This window comes from Quercus lobata, chromosome 5 (genome assembly GCF_001633185.2).
Source record: "Quercus lobata isolate SW786 chromosome 5, ValleyOak3.0 Primary Assembly, whole genome shotgun sequence".
Lineage (NCBI taxonomy): Eukaryota > Viridiplantae > Streptophyta > Magnoliopsida > Fagales > Fagaceae > Quercus > Quercus lobata.
Window position 1 is genome coordinate 74225784 of NC_044908.1, and position 20951 is coordinate 74246734.

At 33.4% G+C, this 20951-nt stretch overlaps 2 protein-coding genes across 9 annotated transcripts; one reads left to right on the plus strand and one right to left on the minus strand.

Moving 5' to 3' along the window:
• Positions 1–1652: 1652 nt before the first annotated feature.
• Positions 1653–9055, plus strand: LOC115992046 (RNA pseudouridine synthase 6, chloroplastic). 8 transcript variants are annotated; one of them, XR_004092411.1, is made up of 11 exons: positions 1653–1948; positions 2595–2723; positions 2842–3096; positions 3173–3254; positions 3621–3736; positions 3840–3894; positions 4123–4234; positions 5168–5337; positions 5980–6326; positions 6447–6505; positions 8872–9055. XR_004092411.1 is itself a non-coding variant. In XM_031116087.1 (10 exons), the coding sequence occupies exons 1-9, from the start codon at positions 1704–1706 to the stop codon at positions 6262–6264; spliced, it is 1449 nt and encodes a 482-aa protein (XP_030971947.1). In that variant the 5' UTR covers positions 1653–1703; the 3' UTR covers positions 6265–6269; positions 6447–6880. The 8 variants fall into 8 exon arrangements, 1 of the variants encoding a protein (XP_030971947.1); XR_004092410.1 differs by lacking the exon at positions 8872–9055 and adding an exon at positions 7270–7848; XR_004092413.1 differs by lacking the exon at positions 8872–9055 and adding an exon at positions 7270–7655 and having other exon boundaries at positions 5980–6269.
• LOC115992048 (beta-glucosidase 46-like) lies at positions 7661–12769 on the minus strand. Its single transcript, XM_031116088.1, has 11 exons — positions 12620–12769; positions 12416–12482; positions 12224–12282; positions 10732–10807; positions 9957–10031; positions 9732–9819; positions 9191–9443; positions 8686–8801; positions 8049–8304; positions 7876–7978; positions 7661–7799 (listed from the first exon to the last, which is right to left on the minus strand). Exons 1-11 carry the CDS (start codon positions 12731–12733, stop codon positions 7687–7689), a joined length of 1320 nt encoding a protein of 439 aa, XP_030971948.1. The 5' UTR covers positions 12734–12769; the 3' UTR covers positions 7661–7686.
• Positions 12770–20951: the final 8182 nt, after the last annotated feature.

The window sequence follows — 20951 nt, forward strand, 5'->3', positions numbered from 1 at the left end:
GTAAGAAAACCCAAAAATAAAAGAAGATAAAAGGATAGAGGAAAAATGATATTAAGGTAGATAGTAGTGGGAAGATGAAAACATAAAAGGGAGGAGAAAGTTAGAGAAAGTATAACAATAAATTGAGAAATTAAGAAGGAAAAAAAATTTTAAAATAAGAGAGACAATGTTGAAAATGGGTGGATGAATTGGTCATGGAAGTGGCTTAATAGGAGCGTTGTAATAATAAATACTACGTTTCAACTTTTGGATATATATAAATATAAATTAGTAGCAAACTGGCACGATGTGTGAAAAACTTTGATGGTTTATTTTTTTTGTTAAGTGAAAAATGAAAATAGTGGTTGTGACTTATAAGTGTTAGTTCCAATCTCTTCTTAAAATAATATGATTATTTTCTAATAAAGTATAATTGATACAATATATTAGATTTTCTAAATTAAGCAATCTATATTTGTTATTTAAAAATGTTTTAAATTTTGTAATTTTTTTGAAGGAAATATAATGCAATTTACATTCATAAGGCAAGATGTTTTGTAAATATTGTAATGTGTGGTTGGAATTTTTTTATGGTACTCTTTACAAATGGTCAATTCTACATACGTCTTGAATAGCTTAAAGAGGAAAAAAAATATAAATAAATCCATTACTTATATTAGAAAAAATAGTTTTGCTAACGTATATTCTTAAAGTATATGTTAGTAAACCATTTTTAGGAATTTTTTTTCTATAAGAAAACAAAAAAGTTAGTAACTTCTTTTACTGCTTTTTCAATTTTCATAAAAAGTTTCTTAAAATGAATGATTAATGTGCTCTAAGGACATACATTAATAGAACCAAAGTTAAAAAAAAAAAAAAAATTTAATAATATAAGAAAAATGTAATTTTAACTGTTGGAATTGGAGATCACTTGTTTGACTTTCACATTCAACGATGGATATCACAATGCATAAGAACTATTTTAGTAGAGAAACACGACAGTATCTCACCATAAACAGTTTGATACGTTTTGTCATTTGGAAGAAACTTCCCTATTTGATAATCCTTAGCCTTGAACTTAAAATATGTCTTATCCCAACATATATATCCTTTATCTCCACTTGTTTATGGACTTCTTTCTAGTTGCATTATGCTTCTCTCCTTCACATGAAAATGATAAAGCGTAAATAAATTTTTTGATGTTATTTACTATTCATTGTTCACGGGCGATGGACATGTATCCTTCACATTTAATAATATAGCTCCTCAATCTCTTATCCTTCCTCTATACATACGAACTTATGCTTTCATTGTAATACACATTGAGAAATATTTGAAAAACAGCGAGAGTAGAGAGAAATATATATCTATCTCAAAAATAATATGTTGCAGTAGATAATTACTAGACAAGAAGCAATTTAGATATAATCTTATCCTTGTATTTTCTTTTCTTGCCTATATATTTCCTCCATTTTATAACATTCGATACAATATTAGGCATACCATAACTTTGAGCTTGAGTTTGTAATTTTGTACCCAAGTCGGCCCAACAACAAAACAGGCCCAAATTGTTTTTTAATCATGAAATCTTTGCCCACAAAACGTCTCGGGTCGGCCATATACCCGACCCGAACTCGAAACTAGTATCAATCAAAATCTCTGCTATACGGCTATACCTCACTCTCAGAGACAAACAGACACACTTCACACTTCCCAGGATTTCCATGAAGATGGGCTCAGTAACAATGAGTTTCGCTTCAATCTTAGCCAATGGCTGCAGAAGTATAAGTCCTCCTCCTGTGACCCTTGTGCGCACGTTAGCCACCACCCATGTTGCTCTCAGCAAGAAGCACCATAACAAGCACTTGGTGGCTGCTTGGTCTTCTGGGTGTTCAAATATTAGTGCCTTTGCATGTGAATCCTCAAAGTCAGATGTTATACACGCTGCTGCTACTACTTCTGTTAATGGGTATGTCAAAGTTAAAATTTTTATTGCTTCTATATTGTTGGGTGCCTGTAATTTTGGCTTTTTTTTAGGTTTGATTAAAATGAATCTTGTTTGCACTTTGTTTGGCTGTTGAGAAATCTGAGGAAAGAACAGGAATGTGAATTTTCTTAGTGTTATTATATCTTAAATTTCATTTCTTTAGAACCCCATGGTACTCAGTCAGCCGGGTACCACAAAGTGGAGGTCACTGGTTCCAAATTCCACTCTCACTCATACAAAAAACCAAAAAAAGTCACATCTTTGTTAATGGGTAATTCATATTTCCAGTGCTTGCAGTTACTGCTTATAGTTTGTTGAGTGACTGTGAGTTGGTTTATTTCTTAGCTGAAAGTATATTTTTAGATAAATTATAATGAAGTTTGCTTGCACTTGGTTTGTTGATGAGTAAAGTAAACTTAAACTGAGAAAAAGCTTAAGAAATGAGGTTTTGAATCTTCTTTTTTCTTTCCCTAATACCCCTTCTTATTCAATGGTTGCTTTAAAATATATTGCTCTAATTAAAGAACTTTTTTTTTTTTTTTGGTTGAATTCATAAATTGTTCTTTTGAAATACTTTGTAGTGCCTGTTCATTGTCTTTACTGACTCTAAGACTCATTTTTGTTTAAGCTACCCTGAATATCATCGGCTACTTCCATGTCCCTCGGACAATGGCCCGCCAAGAATCGAACACTTGGTTGTCTCAAAAGGTGGGCCTGTTCAAGAATATATCTGTAAAGCTCTGGATCTTCCTGCGCTGTGAGTGCTGCTCTTTTTCTCAATTACTTTAGAGTTGTTGGTATTGCTGTATGATCTTTGATTTTCTGTTAGAATTTTTCAGGATGAAGTGATAAATGTAGAGTTTCATTCTTTGAAGGTTTGTTGCAGATCTCATCCATTTTGGAGCTGTATATTATGCCCTTGTATGTCCAAAGCCTCCTCCAAGTGCCACTGAAGAGCAAATTAGGATATTTAAAGAATTTACAGCTCCATCAGTTCTGAGAAAAAGAGTTTCCATCAAAGGGAAAACAATACGAGAAGCACAGAAAACTTTTAGGATAACTCATGTAGATCAGTTTGTTGAAGCTGGAACATACTTACGAGTGCATGTACACCCAAAACGCTTCCCAAGGTAAAGCATTATGTGTGACAGAGTTAACTATCAATTTTATTAGAATGATACTCATTGACATTTGAACTTTTATTAGGTGCTATGAAATTGACTGGAAATCAAGAATTATAGCTGTGTCTGAGTCCTATGTGGTTTTGGACAAGCCTGCCGGTACATCAGTATGTAATCAATCCATTAATTTCATTGTAATTATGTGACTTCACCAAAATTGTGCCTCAAATGAATTGATGTTCCATATAATTATTTATATAATTGTTTTGTATATGGCTAAATGCTAGAACTGCATAGTTTGGTTGTCCTTTCAATGGTCTTGTTTTTAATTTCTCTTAAATAAAAGATATGTAAAACAAGGACATAATCATGGTTATTAATGTGTGTGTGTGTATTTCACATTTATTTATACATTCTGTATGATTTCTAAGTCACTCAATATCATTTATATGGCCTTTTTGAATGTTTGTTATTAGTTCATTGATTGCTTTATGCTTTTATGGTTTTTTTATTTTTATGTTAATTTTGATTAGGTTGGAGGAACTACAGACAACATAGAAGAAAGTTGCGCAACTTTTGCCACTCGTGCCTTGGGTTTTACAACCCCTTTGAAGACTACCCACCAGATTGATAATTGCACAGAAGGCTGGTACTGTACCTTATAGGATTAATCATCTTATAGAATATGTTGTTGGTTGCTATTGCTATTACCATTGATAGAGAGTGAATAGTGGTTTATAATTTACCTGCAGTGTTGTGTTGGCTAGGACCAAGGAGTATTGCTCTGTTTTTCATGGTAAAATTAGAGTAAGTTCTCTGGCATAGACTGTAGTCAGCAAGTCCTTCTTGGGAGGGCAGGTTCCAATTACCCTGTAGCGGGAAGGCCCCTCATGCTGTGCATGCTACTCTGTGAGTGCATCCTTCTCACAGAGTAGATGCACAAAACTGGATGTATATATATTTTTAATTTACATTTACTTAATTTCAGTTTCCCTCTTTAGGCCGTTACTCTCATATGAATTTTCTTGTCATCAGGAGAAAAAGGTGAAGAAGCTTTATCTTGCTCTTGCTGCTGCTCCGGTGCCAATAGGAATAATTGCCCACTACATGCGTCCAGTTAACATGGCTCCAAGACTCATTTCAGAAGGTAACCACCTCAATCTAGCATAATGGTGATTATGGAAAATTGTCTCAAACCTTTGATGAGTTGCATTTTGTTATCTTGATGAAGGCAAACATGCATTGTGCACATATGCATTACTCAATAAGCCTTCTGATGCTAGAGCATCCAAGAGGCATGCTAAGGCCGAGCAGGCCCACTCATCAGCTTAGCTTGATCAGTGGTTAGCATGGGGTCCAAGTTGAAATAATTACTACGTAGAAAGGAATCATAGATTATTATATTCACATAACAGTGATTTGTTCAAATGGTGATCTTTTTACTTTTCCCCTGTTTGGGGTGAAAATGGTGATCTTTAAAATTCATTAAAGCTATCTTGGTTTTAGCCAAAAAGTGGAGAAATATATATTAGGACAATAGGACCTATGAAGTACAAAGTAGAAATTAGAAAATCATCACGTTTTGATCACTCTTTTGATAAGCTGTTTATTGAATGACAATATTGATCTAATTACTTCTCTTTGTTTTGGAAAAGATGAATTGCTCCTGAAAAGAATCTATTGATTTGCTCCAGTAAAGGAATCTGTTGATTCTCTCCGAAAAGAAATCTATTGATTCTCTTCCAGTTGTTTGGACTTAGGTGCAGTGATTTACTTCATAGTTGAGGTCTTTGGTTCAAGTCTAGGATAGCCCAGCTGTGCTATGCCTATGTAAAAGAATAAAGAAGTTGACTCTGTGCAAGCTCCCCTTTTTACCTACTCTAACATGGTAGCTAAATTTATGTGGATATTTCCTTCACAAACTCAAGTTCCTTACATGTAATTTTCAATAACTGGTTTGGCAAGTCCATTATTAAAACGATTGTTTCCGCAACTGGTATGATTAAGAAAGTATTCTCTCTGTTCTATATGGGAGGTGGGGTGTGGATTGAGTTTATCCCAAAACTTTTGTGGCATGCAGATTTTATTAAAGGATGGAACTTATGTCAACTTGAGGTCTTGGAATGCAAGGAGGTTCCATGGCCAAATGCTGTCATTGAAAAGAAATATTGTGTGGAGGATTGTGGCTGGCCCTCCCAGCATATTGCATATGAGTGTAAAATCAACCTTCTGACTGGTCGGACTCATCAGGTTTGTCACTTGTCCTTTCTTTCATTGTTTTTCTAATTTGAATGGTAGTTATTCATTAACCCTGTGGTCTAAACCATGAAATTTTAGAATGAGTAAATGTATTAAAATAATGTCAAAATTTCCGACTCTGCTGTGGAGAGAAAAGGTTATAATTGCCCCTGCAATTTATTTCCTGCACTCCCTGACGTGCTTCTTTTATTGTTGACTGGGAATGAAATTGCCATTTGATTCTAAAGGCAAGGTTCAACTTTAGCTCAAAGGAAGATTTCTAGGAGTGTTTGAGATTCGGAGAATTTCTAGTTTGAAGGATTTCAGTTTTCTCAATATTTTAACTGAGCTTCTCAAGGAATTGACTCTGAATATCTGTCAAGGTTTATATGGTAAAATTAATTAATGTTGGTGGAGTAGCTTTTCTACAAATTTTATTTTATGGTTCTTTGGTTCAAATAGTGAAGCTATTGATAAGTCAATATTGAATATAGGTAATGGAGGCTGGTATATTTATTCACAGTTGGCTTTGTTATGTTATTAGATGCTATGAAAGGCAGAGAAACAAAAGGACCAGAAAATTTAGTCCTTTGGTCATATAAGTGAGAGAAGACCAGATCTATTACTTTGATAATAACTAGACTTACAATGCAGATTCGAGCACAGCTGGCTGCCTGCAGTGCACCATTGGTGGGTGACTCAATGTACTTGCCAGCTGCAATTGCAGAGATGAGAAGTCCTGGGCTTAACCCATTTGGCAGATACAAGCAAAATTATACTAGTGAGACTGATGAAGCAAAGGCTGTTACAGAGTGGATTGAACAACATGGAAAAGAACCAAATGTTGTTATTGGTCTTCAAGCTTGTCAGATTTCATGGGATGATGGTGAACACATGTATGAGGCTGGGTCTCCTTGGTGGAGATGTGAAATTGCTTAGAATAGGTACTTGAAGATATGGATCAACTGCAGCATTCCGTTAACTTTTAAGCTAAAGTTGAGGTTTGTCATATGTCACTATTATGTTAAAGTTCCTGACTTGGGTACTTCTGTTGATGTTAACTCTCTTGCAAATGAATTCGACAACTGTTTAATAATAGATAAAACACATCTAATGTGCAGGTATGTATTATTGAAGGCATGACTCAATTCAAGGAAGGATGAAATCTAAATGGCCCATGGTATGTTTGTTCACCTTTGCATCTCATGTAAGCAATTTTGATAAGGATTGTAAAGTGAAAAGTGAATTGCCAAAAAAAGTAGGGAGAAAACAGCTTACATAGAAGTAAAATTGTGATGTTACTAGAGAGAAACAAATTGCGCTTTCTATTCCTTCCCCCCCCCCCCCCCCCCCCTTTCTCTCTCTCTGTCTCTCTCTCTAACAATTTTATGAATAGGGAGATCCGTCTCCTTTTTTGGGTCATTCTTACATTTTTACACTGCATTACATCTGCAGTGTGATTTATAACCATCTATGCTCTGGAATAGAGGAGCTTGGTTTTAAGATGTATGTACCATTCACTGTAATATATAAGGAAAACTTGTGTTGGGCTCAAGTGCCAGGGGTCAAGCGCCATATGTTGTCTATTGAATTGTCCTTATTTTTGTGGTTATCTTTAATTTTTATTTATTTTTTTCCTCCTTAACATTGTTTGCGATGGAGGTTGGGTTGAATGTTTTAGATATGATCTTTTTCCCAATATTGCCTGTTTCTAGATTGTATTGATTGACAAACTTTTCATTTGTTTTCGAAACTGAGGTAAATGCTAAAGAATAGTATTAGCAAATTTCCTTGTTCTTTCTTTATACTTTAAAAAACAAAACCATAAGGAATACATTAATACTGGAACTTTTGTTGATTAGGTCCTGGCATTAAGGTTACAACCTTATGCTTAGTGATGAACTGTTTGTACCAACTTGCTGACAATTTTGGAGTTCTCTTCAGTGTGGCATGATCAACGTGGTGAAGTCCAAATCTTACTGTATATCCAAATATCCACTCGAAGTTGTCAAGCAAGGACCAAGCGAAGTAACCCCTCACATCTGCTCCTTTTCTGATCACATATAAAAAGGAAAATGGAAAAATAAATATGAAGTTGTCTCAAAATCTCTTCAGCTCTATGAATGAGCTTCTCCAGCTATTTAATATGTGAAAGTTATCCCTGGAACTAAATCAGGTCCCTTTTGGAGCTGGTTTTCTGTCTTAATGAATTGTCTAAACCATATGTGCTACAAAAAAATATAGTTACATGTAGGCTGGTGTAATGATCTTTTTAGTCAACATTAGAATTTGTAAGATAAGAAAATGATAGGCCATGATTCTGTTACTTATACTTGATGGCACAGCATGTTGGCATGTTCATTACCTTATTGCCACCGATAGTGCATCTAGATAGCCAGCTATGTAGTTCGCTCTTCTGACATCATGGAGGAAATCTTCAATGGTGGAATTTGGATTGTAGACTTCGCCATACCCTATGGAGAGCAATTACATTTACTTTTAAAATATGTAAAGGAATTTTTATTTGAAGTGCTTCAGACCTTTACTTACCATTTTCTGTAATGAACATGGGTGTATTATTATATCTTTCCTTTATATAGGTAATGGTTTTCTCCAATCCTTGCGGGTAAACATTTAACCAATCTAGATCAGTCTGCACTGTAAAGTGTTAGTAACTACTTTAAGGTACAAGGCAGTAACTGTTATAAGTTGAGGTAACATACATATTCTCCAATGGGGACACCATTTCTTTGTGAACTCTGTAGGTAAAAACCTTCTGTCTTGGAAATCCCTGGTCCAGGCTCACACTTGGAGGAGATGCAGTCTTGGACATAGTAACTGGTGTAGTGGTTGATGCCAATAAAATCCAATCCGTTCCTCAGTTTGTCCTTGTCGTTGTTTGAAAATTCTGGTAAGTTGGATCCAAGAATGTCATTCATCTCTGATGGATATCTCCCTAATATAATTGGGTCCAAGATCCTGCATCAAATTTCAGCCAAGGCATAAAATGTCGTCATTTTGAAATGTAGTTTCTATGTGCTTCTTTTTCCTTTTTGGACTAATATGAATGTTTAGAGCTCTTCAAGTATCTAATTATTCCCCCAGGTGTGTCATTCTTTCATCTCACACACACTAAGTAATTTTAGTGGGGAACCCTTTGGAGATGACCTTAAGTTGTTGGTTAGGAGATTTGTACCCAGAACCTCATGGATTACATGAGATATAGAAATCACTAGACCAACCCCTAACCCCTTAAGGATAAAGTTTATATGAATTTGTGTGAGCTGAATGAACTTGGAAAAATTGTTAAGAGTAAAATAAAATTGTTAAAAGATTAAAATAAGAGGCAAAGAAACTAACCAGTTTGTTAAAAAGGATTGAGCTCGTTCAGCAGCTGACTTGTCTGCTGTGGAGTTGCTAATAGGTTCAAACCATGCAGCATATAAGACAATCCCAATCATACCTCCTTGTATTTTCTGCATGATTACTTTTGTAGTAAGATGACAATGGCTCACTAATTGCTACCTTCCTCGCTCTTCCTCATAGGGTCAAACCATTTGGCAATTACATGTGGAGATAAGATAAAGGAAAACTACAAGTCCCAGAGGTTCATTGGAAACTACAAGCCATATGGCTCTCTCCCCAAAACACGATACCCTTCTGGTTTATGGTACCAATATATGTAACTATTGATTTTTAATACAGTGGTGTGGAATGTGGATATTTAATTTCACACGTGTCTGAGCTTGGTGTCATATATTTTGTTTACAGTTGGTCCCAAGTCATGAGGGTTATAGTTGGTTGACGGTCGACATAAAATTCAATTGAAAAGTGTGGATGTTTATCAATGTTACTGGCTGCCTACCTGGTATTTGCTTCGAAAAATATCAACTGCAGCTGCATGTGATAGGATAATATTGTGGGCTGCTACAAACGGCTCCTTCTCTGAATCCCCATCGTTACAATTTCCAAATGGGCTTGAGCAACGAGCTGGTGGATATATACCTGAGCGGTAACCACTTGTGACTTGGAGATTTGGCTCATTGAAGGTTGCCCAATACTTCACTCGGTCCCCAAAAGATTTAAAACAAGTATCAGCAAAATGTCGAAATTCTTCCCTGAAATTGTTAACAAGAAAAAAGTTACTACTTTCTGTGGCATCTTCAAATTTACATCAGGCCAGGTGCTCATGGTAATAATAATGATTTCTTAATTTGAGATTCAACTCATAACCTACCCAAGTAAGTCTTACACAATTGTAAAATTCACATACTATGAGAGGAATGTTACATATGTTGAATGCATAAGGTAATAATTAGCGTTGGTGCAGTAAGTTAGCGCATATTACTGCAACGTCAAAAGTATTGTAAGTTTTGCAGGCTAGAGGTTGGAGTTGAGGCACTTACTGTGATTCCGGACTAAGCCATCCTCCAAACCTATCCTCAAGTTCTTGAGGTATATCGAAGTGGTTTAAAGTAACAAATGGTTGGATCCCTGTAAATTTCATAGTTGATAAAATAAGTTCTTTAGATTTAGACAATAATGTCGAAAAATGGGGATTGGAAAAGTTGTTTCATAGTGGTATATGTGGACCGGCTTGTTCCAAGCAACAAAATGAGATGGAATTGAACCTTTAAGTAGGAGAACATCAATGAGCTTGTTATAGTGGTCAATTCCAGCCAAATTAACTTCTCCAAATCTGCCCGCTGCAAAATAATATGGATTTTAGATGAAATTAACGTCTTTTGTGTTGCATGATAGTTTTCAACTAAAATATTATTATACATGCAAATATAGGGAAGAAAAAGGGTAATGTTAAAGAGCTATGCTAGTGCCACATAAAGTGGCACAACTTGTGTCATAACTTGCTCACATGACGAGTTGTGAGTAGTAGAGAGATGACCCTATATGGACCTATCATCACCTCTCTATCATTCACAACTCGCCATGTGGGCGAGTTGTGCCACTTTATGTGGCAGAAACATAATTCAATGTTAAAGGACATATTCTTTTCATGACTTTATTTATTTCTTTATTTTTTATAACTTGTTAAGGTGATAAGTTGGTATTAGAGCAATATTACTTTTGCATGGTCTTGTCATTGACACTACTTTTATAATACATCAATTATAACATATTATTTTAACAGGATTCTGATTAACGGATGTTTTTAGAGCATTTGTTAATGGACCATTTAAAAAAAGTTTTGATACAACTTTTATGAAAAATATTAAAAATTGTTAAAAAAATTAGTTTCTTTTTTACATTTCAAATAAAACGTTTTTAAAAATATTTCATAAACTAATGTCCGCATTCATTAACTTTTATTAACAATTGTGAAAATATAAATTAGTAACAAATTACGTATTCATAAATTTATTTGAAAAGGAAACAAAAATAACTCACCAGGTAAGATTCTAGCCCATGATATTGAGAAGCGATAACTGTTCACTCCTAGCGATCCCATCAACTCTATGTCTTCCTGATATCCATATTAGAATTGATTAGGTCTTCTAGTGTTGAAAAGTGGCAAACCAACTTGAGGCAGGTTCTTTCTGGGTCAGGTTCCCAAAACAGCACTCCCTTTTTGAAAATCTATTAATTTTCATCAAGTTTGTCGAGTATCGACCCCCTTGGGATGTTGCTTAGAACAGTGTCAAAATATTACTTATTAAAACAGAGGAGAAAACAATAGCAATGTTTGGCATCATGGGTGATAACAGAGCAGTTGTGCAATAGTCAATCAAAAAAGAAGATTTGCAAATCTATATATCTCCTAATAATTACTATATCATTCTCCACCTTATTAGTTATTATGTCTTCAACTTTTATCATTCGATATTCTTAAACAAATGAATCACAAACAAAATGGCATAGGCTATGCCGTGCTTGAAAGTTGAAACCTGATTCAACATTTTAAGATTGGGATAAGGCTCTCACAAAATCAAAGTCTTATGCAATTAGTACAACTTTTGAGGTCTCATCTAATGTTCATTAATTAGGGATACGTGTCATCTAACATGTTTGTTCTAGTGACAACAATTTCTAATGGACATATGTAGCGGGCGTTTAGGAAGCGCGTTTTGTGCTTCTCATGTCTACGTTTTGCTATTTTTTTTTTTTTTGGGACCAGCGCACCATGCACTGTTCACGGGACATGAACAGTGCACTAAGTCATATGAACAGTAATTTATTTATTTATTTTTATTGTTTTCAGTTTTCAACAAAATAAGCGGTATCTAAACGCACCCGTAATGACCCTTTCAAACTAAGGTCAAAACCCCACACGTGTGGGACCCATTCTTATATGAGAAGAAAATTACATATATCTAATATATAATATATTTTCTTGAGATTGCTAATTATTCTATAATCGTTTGTATATTCATGGAAAAATTATAGAGTATTCCAAGAATACTTATAAACATGTACTTCTCTCTTCTCACATGAATTGTGAATCTCATCATGAATTTAATACGAGGACAACTATTATATTATATGAGAAGAGGGAGTACCTATTTATGGTATTTCAGTATATTTTATAATTGCTTATATTCATGTGGCATGTGTCATGGAACATTGCTTGAGAATAAATATATAATTAACTAAAACGACTTGCATAAAAAAAAAATGTGACCCATTACCTGCCATATTCGCCTAAAACCGAATAATATGACTCATTTTCTGTCCTTATCCTCGTTAAGAAACGTAGAATTCGACCCCAAAAAATGTAAAATAAGTAGTCTAATTATCATAATCAAGTCACTATTACCACCTTTGGGTCCACAAAAACGATTTTGTATTCAACCACCTATAATGCAGGCACCACGCTGTGTATAATACACAATATAGATAGACACAAACAGAATCAATGAGACAAGATGTTCAACTTTATTACCATATACCGATAATAATGATCCACTGCAAGATCTCCATTACTTCCATCAATTATGTTACCTGCAGAATATAGTGGTGTGGATATTCCAATTTCAAAGTACAGAATTTGCTCTAGATACATACAAGTTTCTGAATACTTCAAATGAATAAACTTGGCAGTGTTAGAACTAATTAAAAGTATGGCCCATCTCACCTGGTTTGTGAGAGAACACATCCCAGTTGTTCAAACCTTTACCATCGCTTAAATAAGCACCTTCAAACTGCAACAATGAAATAAAAGAACAAAATGAATGCTTGTATCTATTATCTAGTATTAACAGTAAATATAGCATGACTGTTAAAAGAGGGTTTCTCTGAAGCATTGGGGTGCAGTTGACTTTTTTAACCATAGACAAACCTGATAAGCAGATGAGGCAGTTCCAAAGAGAAAGTTGCTGGGAAATGAAGATTGACCCAAGCTTTTGGCTAAAGTTGTGTCACCACATAATATTACGAGAGGTGAAATGAACATCTGCAGTATCAGAAGAATAGGTTTATGAATTGTAGAAGTTCCCATGGCAATCCGAGCCTTTCAGGCTTTTGCTATAACTAAAGTGGGTCTATAAATGCAAATGCATGCTTTGTATAATATGAGAGAGGTTGTGTTTGTTAGCGTGTGTGTGGTTTCTTAGGTGGAATCTGTCATTTTTTTACTACAAACCTGAGCTTGTCATTGTGAGATTATAAACTGATTTGGCAAGATCTGGTTATATTATAAAGAGGACCCACTATAATTTTTTGTTGTTGATATTTTGATAGAATTAGATGTTTTTGTTGAAAATATCAACAACAAAAAATTATGTATCAGTTGAACAACATAGCTATTGGTGACCCACTATTAATTTCAAATGAATCAAAAAAAAAAAAAAATTATTATTATGTTAGAAATTTTTAGGGAAAAAAAATGTCATTTATTAGATAAACCAATTCCAGTCCAAAAGGGCCAAAACAATAGAATTTGATTGAGCAAAAAAAGAAAAAAAAAATTTAGACAAAAATAGTATCTGGAATGGTTGAGTTCAAATAAGTCAAAAAAGTCTACCCAAAAAAAATTGATCAAGAAGTAAAATTATACTCAAGAGAACCTACTACTATAATTTTTACTCCTTGATCATTTTCTGGTTGACTTTATTAACTTATCGGAACCCAATCATGCATACTTCCTTTGTCCGATTCTTATTGTTTTGGACTGAGGGTTGGTTTATCTAATACATATAATTTTTTTTTCCCCAAATAATTTCAAAGATTTTTTTCTGAGATAAAAATGTACTCATTTAGTCTCAGATTATTGGTCCAACATTTTATTTTGGAATGCCTTAAAATGTAGTTCTCTCTTTGATAATTTAAAAAAAAAAAAAAAAATGTAGTTCTCTTTCAAAAGTTATCAAATAAATTTTCAAATTTACCATTTTTTTTTTAAGAAAAGAAAAAATCAATGCTAATTTTTATTAGAGTTTAAATTAATGAGAGTATTTTTGTAAACTAGCTTGTACATTTTTTTTTTACTAAAAGACAAAATATTAAATGATGTTTTCTAAAAATTTAGTTTTTCTAAAAATGAACAACATGGGAAATACAAATTCTTTGTAACACTTTTTGGGAAAATTATTAAGTACTCTCGAAGTACCATAAATGTGTATTTTCCCTCTCACATAAATGATGGGTCTCACCATGAATTTAATTAGTGAGATCTACCATTTATGTGAGAGAAGGGAATACACATTTATAATACTCCGGGAGTACACAATAATTTTCCCACTTTTTGTGTATCACTCTATTTTACTTTCCTTATAAAATAACTGAAATTTAAAATAGAAAGCAATCATACACATGATAAGTAGTGATTGGTGAAGCATAAAGTGATACACAAAAAGTGTTACAAAGGATTTGCATTCCCACATGGGATAAAAATTGTATATTATTTTATGACTCATTGGTTAACTTGTTATATGTTAACTATATGCACTTAAAAAAAAAAAAAAAAAAAAACACTTATGGACCATAAAAAGTCATGGATATTGTGGCTCTTAAGAGTAAGGAAACATTTTTAAGGTTAGTCATTTCTGGCATTGTATTATCTTCCAAAATGAATTGTAAAAGGTGTAGGCAGAATATAATTGGAAGTAGACTTGGCAAACTTGCATGTGATGCCACATATATAGAGGCCACATTAGTTGCACATGACATTCTTTTCCATCCAAGTTAATAATCCAATTAACAGCATGGTGCAAAGTGAAATACAAGTTATAGTTTTAGGGTGGTAATCATACATTTTGAAAGTTCAATGTGGTAATTGTAAACGAGGGTATAATTTAGATTGGTAAAGTGTATAGAGAATCATGCACATATATATAAATATATACATATATATATATATATATTTATATTTATATATATATATATATATATATCCAAAATTAAAAGAAAATCCAATTAGATCTCAAATTGGAGTCTAATTTTATGTGATGTGTCCCATTCAATTTTATTATTTTTGGTGTAGCAATTTACTACTCTCTAAAGAATGAGGAATCCAATTTAATTTTCTTAATTTTTTGGGTGCTAAATGAGTTATTAAGTGAGAAAACCATAAAATCAAAAATAATAAACCTTAAAAAATTACTATCAATGATTCACTATTATTATTACTAGTCTGTAACCCTATGTATATATATGCATGGGTATAATTAAACAATTACAATTATACAGTTCAAATTATACTTTTTTTAGAAGAGATTGAAATTATATATAGTAGTAGCTTACACATTTTTTAAAAATATGTTTACCTAAAATGAAAGTTCAAATTAATATGATTACCTAAAGTGAAATCTATAATACACATTGTAGGGGCCTTGTCCATATTAGCAAAAATGAGTATCGACACACATAAAATTGAAATTTTTGTTTAATATCATAATATTTTGTCAAATAAACATCTAAGGCCTCACCATTTTTCAAATTATATTTTTTTAATTGGGTTAAAGTTCCATTAGGAATTCTTATAAAACCTCCTATATTAAAAGTTCTACACATGTTTTTACCTTACCTTATAGAATTATGTTTGCATTATATTTATTAGCGATATTCATAAAAAATATATATATATATATATATTTATTAGGGACTAAAGAAAAAAAAAATTTGTGAGCAAATTTTAAAATGTTGAACCTAAGATATTTTTCAAATAAAAGTGCTAACGAAGATAAATTTTTGGTGCACGTGGTAGAAATACATTGTAATAGGGCATGTGTGCATGTATACACTCATAACGCAATGTAAACATAACCGTAAACATAACCATAAACATAAACATATATAACAACACACACTCACACACATATAGTCTATCCTCTTTTTATATGCAAAAAAGTTAATTTGAGTTTAAAAATTCCCCGAAAAAAAATATTACCTTTGAATTAAGGGAGTATTAAAATTAATTATTATTTTTCCTATTTAATGTGAAACTAGCCAATTTGTAGGTCTGTAGCCAAATTGACCAAAATGCCATTGATTGACCAAGCTTTGACTAAGTTGACTAACAGTGAAATGAACTCAAAAATTCACCAAACTACCAAATTCCATCATTTTACATCTAAATCCGCATTCCCAAAAATTTCCCTCACATTTGACTAAATTTGATTGTAATCAACCCAAGTTTAACCGCAATTTGACCAAGAATCCGACCTTTTGATCAAAATGAATTCAAGCTCATACTGAATTTAACTAGATTCCCTTTAAAATGATTGTTCACAAGCCTAGGTTAGACTTAAAAAAATAAAGATATTATAAAAATATTTTAAAATGCCTGACAGTTGGCCATGACTCAGTGTGGGAAAAGTTATAAAATTAAATTATGTTTTAATCTCAAGTATGTACTTATCAAAAACCCAACAATATTAAATTTACATAATATTCAAACCATCTCGAAGATTGTTGTAGCAGAGTACATAAAAAATGATACTTAAAAACAGCACTGAGTTGCATTATATTTTAAATATAGTAATTATAATTATATATTCTGTGTGTGCACGCATGCTTGTGTGAGTGGCTCCCTTGTACCTTACGTTTTCCATTAATTAAATATTCATATATATTTGAGGCAATAAGTGGATCTCTACTCATTTACCTTTCAAAATATAGGGAAGATTCTAGGTTTCTTATACCATTTTTTGGATGTCTTCCTATCATTTTTTTTTTTTTTTTTTTTTTTTGAGATTTGGTATCCTAATAACTAAATTTAAAGCCAACAAATTCAATAAACTCAAAAATATTCTTTTGATTCTTACATCTAGGCATAAGGTAAATTAAATATAAATGTTTAGGTAAATGGATAAGCATTGACAATTAACATCTTGGATTTAGTTGATCAACTCAAAACTAACATGTTATAATGCTAGATTGGTTTCAACTCTAATTATCTATAGATAAGCATTACATTTATGTTTATAATCATGTGTGTCCTTGTGTGTGTGTGTGTGTATATAAGGGATCTAAATAATATAATTGTGAAAATATATAAATAAATGCCAATATAAATAAAAAAATAAACATAAACATAATAAAATATATAATAAAAATTGAAAACTAACCATTAAGTATAGGGCTGTCCAAACAACCTGCAGATCCGACCCACCCGGTCAAACCAACCGGACCCGAACCGTCCGCCGTCCGATCCGACTCCTCCGGCGGTTGGCGGCGGGTCCTTACTTTCCAAAACCGATTCCGGCGGATCGGGTGCGGGTCTCTTCCTCCAATACCCGAGCCACCCGACCCGACCACCATATCAATGGGTTTAAAGGTCTGAAGCTTGTTAACCAGTCTCATTCCAGCCCTTACTTTTCAAAGTCATCCTCTCACTCTCAGTTCTTACCCTTCGCCGATCGTCGTCGTCGATATATGCCTCTCCATCGTCGATCTCTGCCTCTTCGTCGTTGATCTGCGCTTTTCGTCCGCAACGTCCCAGCTCGTCTTCGCTTCCATCTCTCAGATTCAATCTTTCTATTTCATCTCTTAGGTTCGGTTATCTGTGGATTTGTGGATCTGTTCTTTGGGTTTTTGTTCTTTGGATGTGTGGATCTGTTCTTTGTGTTTGTAGATCTTCTCTTTAAGTTTGTAGATCTATTGATTTTGTTCTTCAGGAATCAAACCACTGAAGTTTGATTTTTGTTTAGTTGATTTTTGTTGATTTTGGTTCTTCAGTGTTTGTTACAATTTATTTCGGTCGAAATCAACTCCGACCGCCGCCCACCGAGCCCGATCTGACTCGACCGGTGGCTTTTCGCGGTCGGCGGCGGGTCTGGAATTTCTCCACCCGATCTGATCGGGTCGGTTGCGGGTTGGGAACAAACCCGACCCGTGGATAGCCCTAATTAAGTATTAGGAGTAAATACTGAGTCATTGAATCCCCCATTCTCTCCTCAAGAGGCAAAGTTGGTTAAGAGCATTCAACTTTGTCATAATACTATGGAGGATAAGTTGGTGTGGCCTTTTGTCTCTTTGGGTATTTATTAGGTCAAGTCAGGGTAAGATTTCCTTTCTCAAGAAAGAGCCATGGGTACTTAGGTTTAAGCAAATCTGAATCAGTTTCAGGGTGTATGGAAACAAATTTGGGGATGCACTGTTCTGAATAAGATGAAGAATATAATTTGGAGGGCTTGCAAAAATGCCATACCTATCAAAATGAATTTAGTTTGCATGACAGTTTTAACCGAAGATATTTGTGAACATTGTAAGCAACGTGAGGATGCTATTCATGCCTTATGGTTATGTCCTTGTGTTTCGGCTGTATGGGACTTGGACTCTATGTGGAATTTTTGTCAAGTCAAACATTTTTCTAAGTTTGTAGAACCGATGTAACACGTGATTAATGAAAAGAAAGACCATGAGGTTTTTGCCATATTTTTCTGAACTCTTTTGGCTCCGTAGAAATTGACTTTGTGTTGAAAACAAAACCATTTCCTATTAATGAAGTGATCCTAATAGCCCACCCACTGCTACAAAACCATATTGTGATTGTTGGTATCCTCCAACAAATTCTTCAATTTTGATGGTAGTGTTCAAGACATGAGAAGCATGTATTGGTGGTTGTTCTAAAAATGGAAGAGTTGAATGTAGTGAAGATCATCAAAATCACAGAGCACATAGTAGAAACACGTAGAAACTACAATGATGAATGGACAAATGATCATTCATGAATTAGACTGACTTGAACCTGAGAATTTTTTATCCAAAGTAAAATGGGTCAACCTAGACCCAACCCACATTTTTTAGAGTCAGGTTGGGTTAACCCGTCTGACTTGACCCAACCTGTTTTTTATGATATAAATTTTGAGATCATCAAGTAGCTTAAATCAAAATAACATCTCTACATCTTTTGGTGTGATAAAATTAAAAGGGCTTAGAGCATTGAATTTCTACTATAAAAATCATAATATTTTTGTCATTGTTAGTCAAAGGTCGGAGCAGCCACACATAGCCAACAACTAAACCGCTTCCTTAATTTCAAGTCTTAACTTCATCCCTGTCCCTGTCCAAGTTCAGTGATGTGTGGGTTTAGTATATAATTTTGGACAGTTTAACTTATGTGAAACTGAAAATGCATGCTTTCTTTGTAATTTACTAAATGTCTCCTCGTAATTCCTCTCGCATGCTCACAAGAATTACACTTCCTTTGCCATAAAAACGTGCACCAATTAACAAAAAAGAGCAAAACACCAGCACTTTCAAATGGATGAAATTTTTCTATTTAACAACACCATTTACACCAAAGCAACAAATTGTGTATTTCCAATAATATCACATATAAAGCCATATTTCCTAAGCAATTATTTATTCATTAATAAATTCCACTATTGTTAACAATCAAAGATATGCTTCATGGTTATAAAAAAGAAAAAAGAAAAAAAATATGCTTCATGGAAGATATCTCAATAGAAACGCTCAAAAGGTAAGCATATGCTATTTCGTATTATATATCTTACATAAAATTTATAAAAAAAAAAATTAAGTCACAAATGAGATGTGAAAACCAAAACCTACTTGTAGGGATAAGGGCCCAAAACCATATGTTGGGCCTTGGACTTTGTCTAAGGACATTGATAGGTCTGAGGAGGAGCAAATAGTTGTTAGATGTTCCCAGTTAAAGTCTCATAAGTAGGGAACAAATAAAAGGTGGTTCGAGGAGGAACTCCTCCTTAGATATGATGAATATAGTTCAAGTATGTACTCCAGTAATTAGAGTGATCCTCCAAGAAACTCCAAAGATAGGGACATGCCTCATGAACCTACAAGAAGGAAGGAAACCTAAAAATATCTAAAGGAAAGCTATTACCACCACATTAAATACACTGCAGCTACTTTTCTGGCCGCATTTATGTGGAGAAGACCTCTGAACAGTGCTACCTTGGCTATCACAACTCACAGAAAACCAGAGAGTGTGTCTAATGGGACAGGTACTCAAGTAAGAGCTCGGATGATCAACAAGTGTAGGATGAAGATAGTCCAAAGGGGGATATATAATGTGAAAGACCCTCCATGGAGAATGGATCAGAAAAATAGAAATAAAACTCTTTAGCAATTTAAACTATCTTTGTATCCATCTATGATTAATTTATATAAGGGGGACCTCCTTGGACTGAAAGCATATTAAGATCAACATCTCTTATTTGTGCTTGAATGTCATTCAAATCAAAACTATTCGTTGTTCAATTCATTAGAGCCTAATTCTTCGACCTACTCTCTACAAATTTATTGTATTGGGCTCATAGGGCAAATATCCCATACGTTTTGGGCTTGTACTGTAAATCGAGACCCTACACTACTTATGAGCTCCACCACCCACTTAGGAAGACCTCTTAATGTGTGTTTGGATTTTGGCTGGTATGATCAATTTTCATGCAATAAGTTTTTGTTTGTTTTCCAAAGAAACACAGTCTTAAAGAATAATATTTTTAAATTCAAATACTAGAATTAGAAAACTCAATGTAAAAGGCTACGCTTTTTATTTGAGATACAAAGAAAAGTACATGCATGGACATACTGAGACTAATGATCTTGTTGGAAATATTTTGTTTGAATACACAATCTTTAAAAAAGAAACAAGTTTCTTCCAACATCCATAATAGGAACTTAAATAAAAGTTTGAAAATTCTTTTTTAGTTAGTTAACTAGTACAAATCACTCATATTTCATCTTGGCCTAAAATTCGACTAATTCTAATCCATTTTGGTCTATTCCACAAAATTCCAATTGGCATAATGATTTCAGCCATAATGGGAACAATATATTTTTCCCCATTCCCTAAACTCGTTTTCATTTTTTCATAACTTAACTCGCCTATGATATTTGTGTTTCTTTTTTTCATTAAGAATTTTTTTTTTTTTTTTTTTTTTTTTTTTTTTTTTTTTTGTTGTTCATTTACTTTACTTACCTATGACATTTTTCTTTGCATATACTCTCTTATATATGGCATGTTTTAATGTTGATATTAATAATATGCATTATTTAAATTTAAATTAATAAATGATATGGTAGAAAATTATACTAGTTAACTAGTATAATTTTTACTTCTTAATAATTTTTTGTGGACTTTATTAGCTTCTTGGAACACACTCATGCATACTTTCTTTGTCTAATTCTTATTGTTTTGGATTTGGAGTTGGTTTATCTAATACATAACATTTTTATTGTTTTGA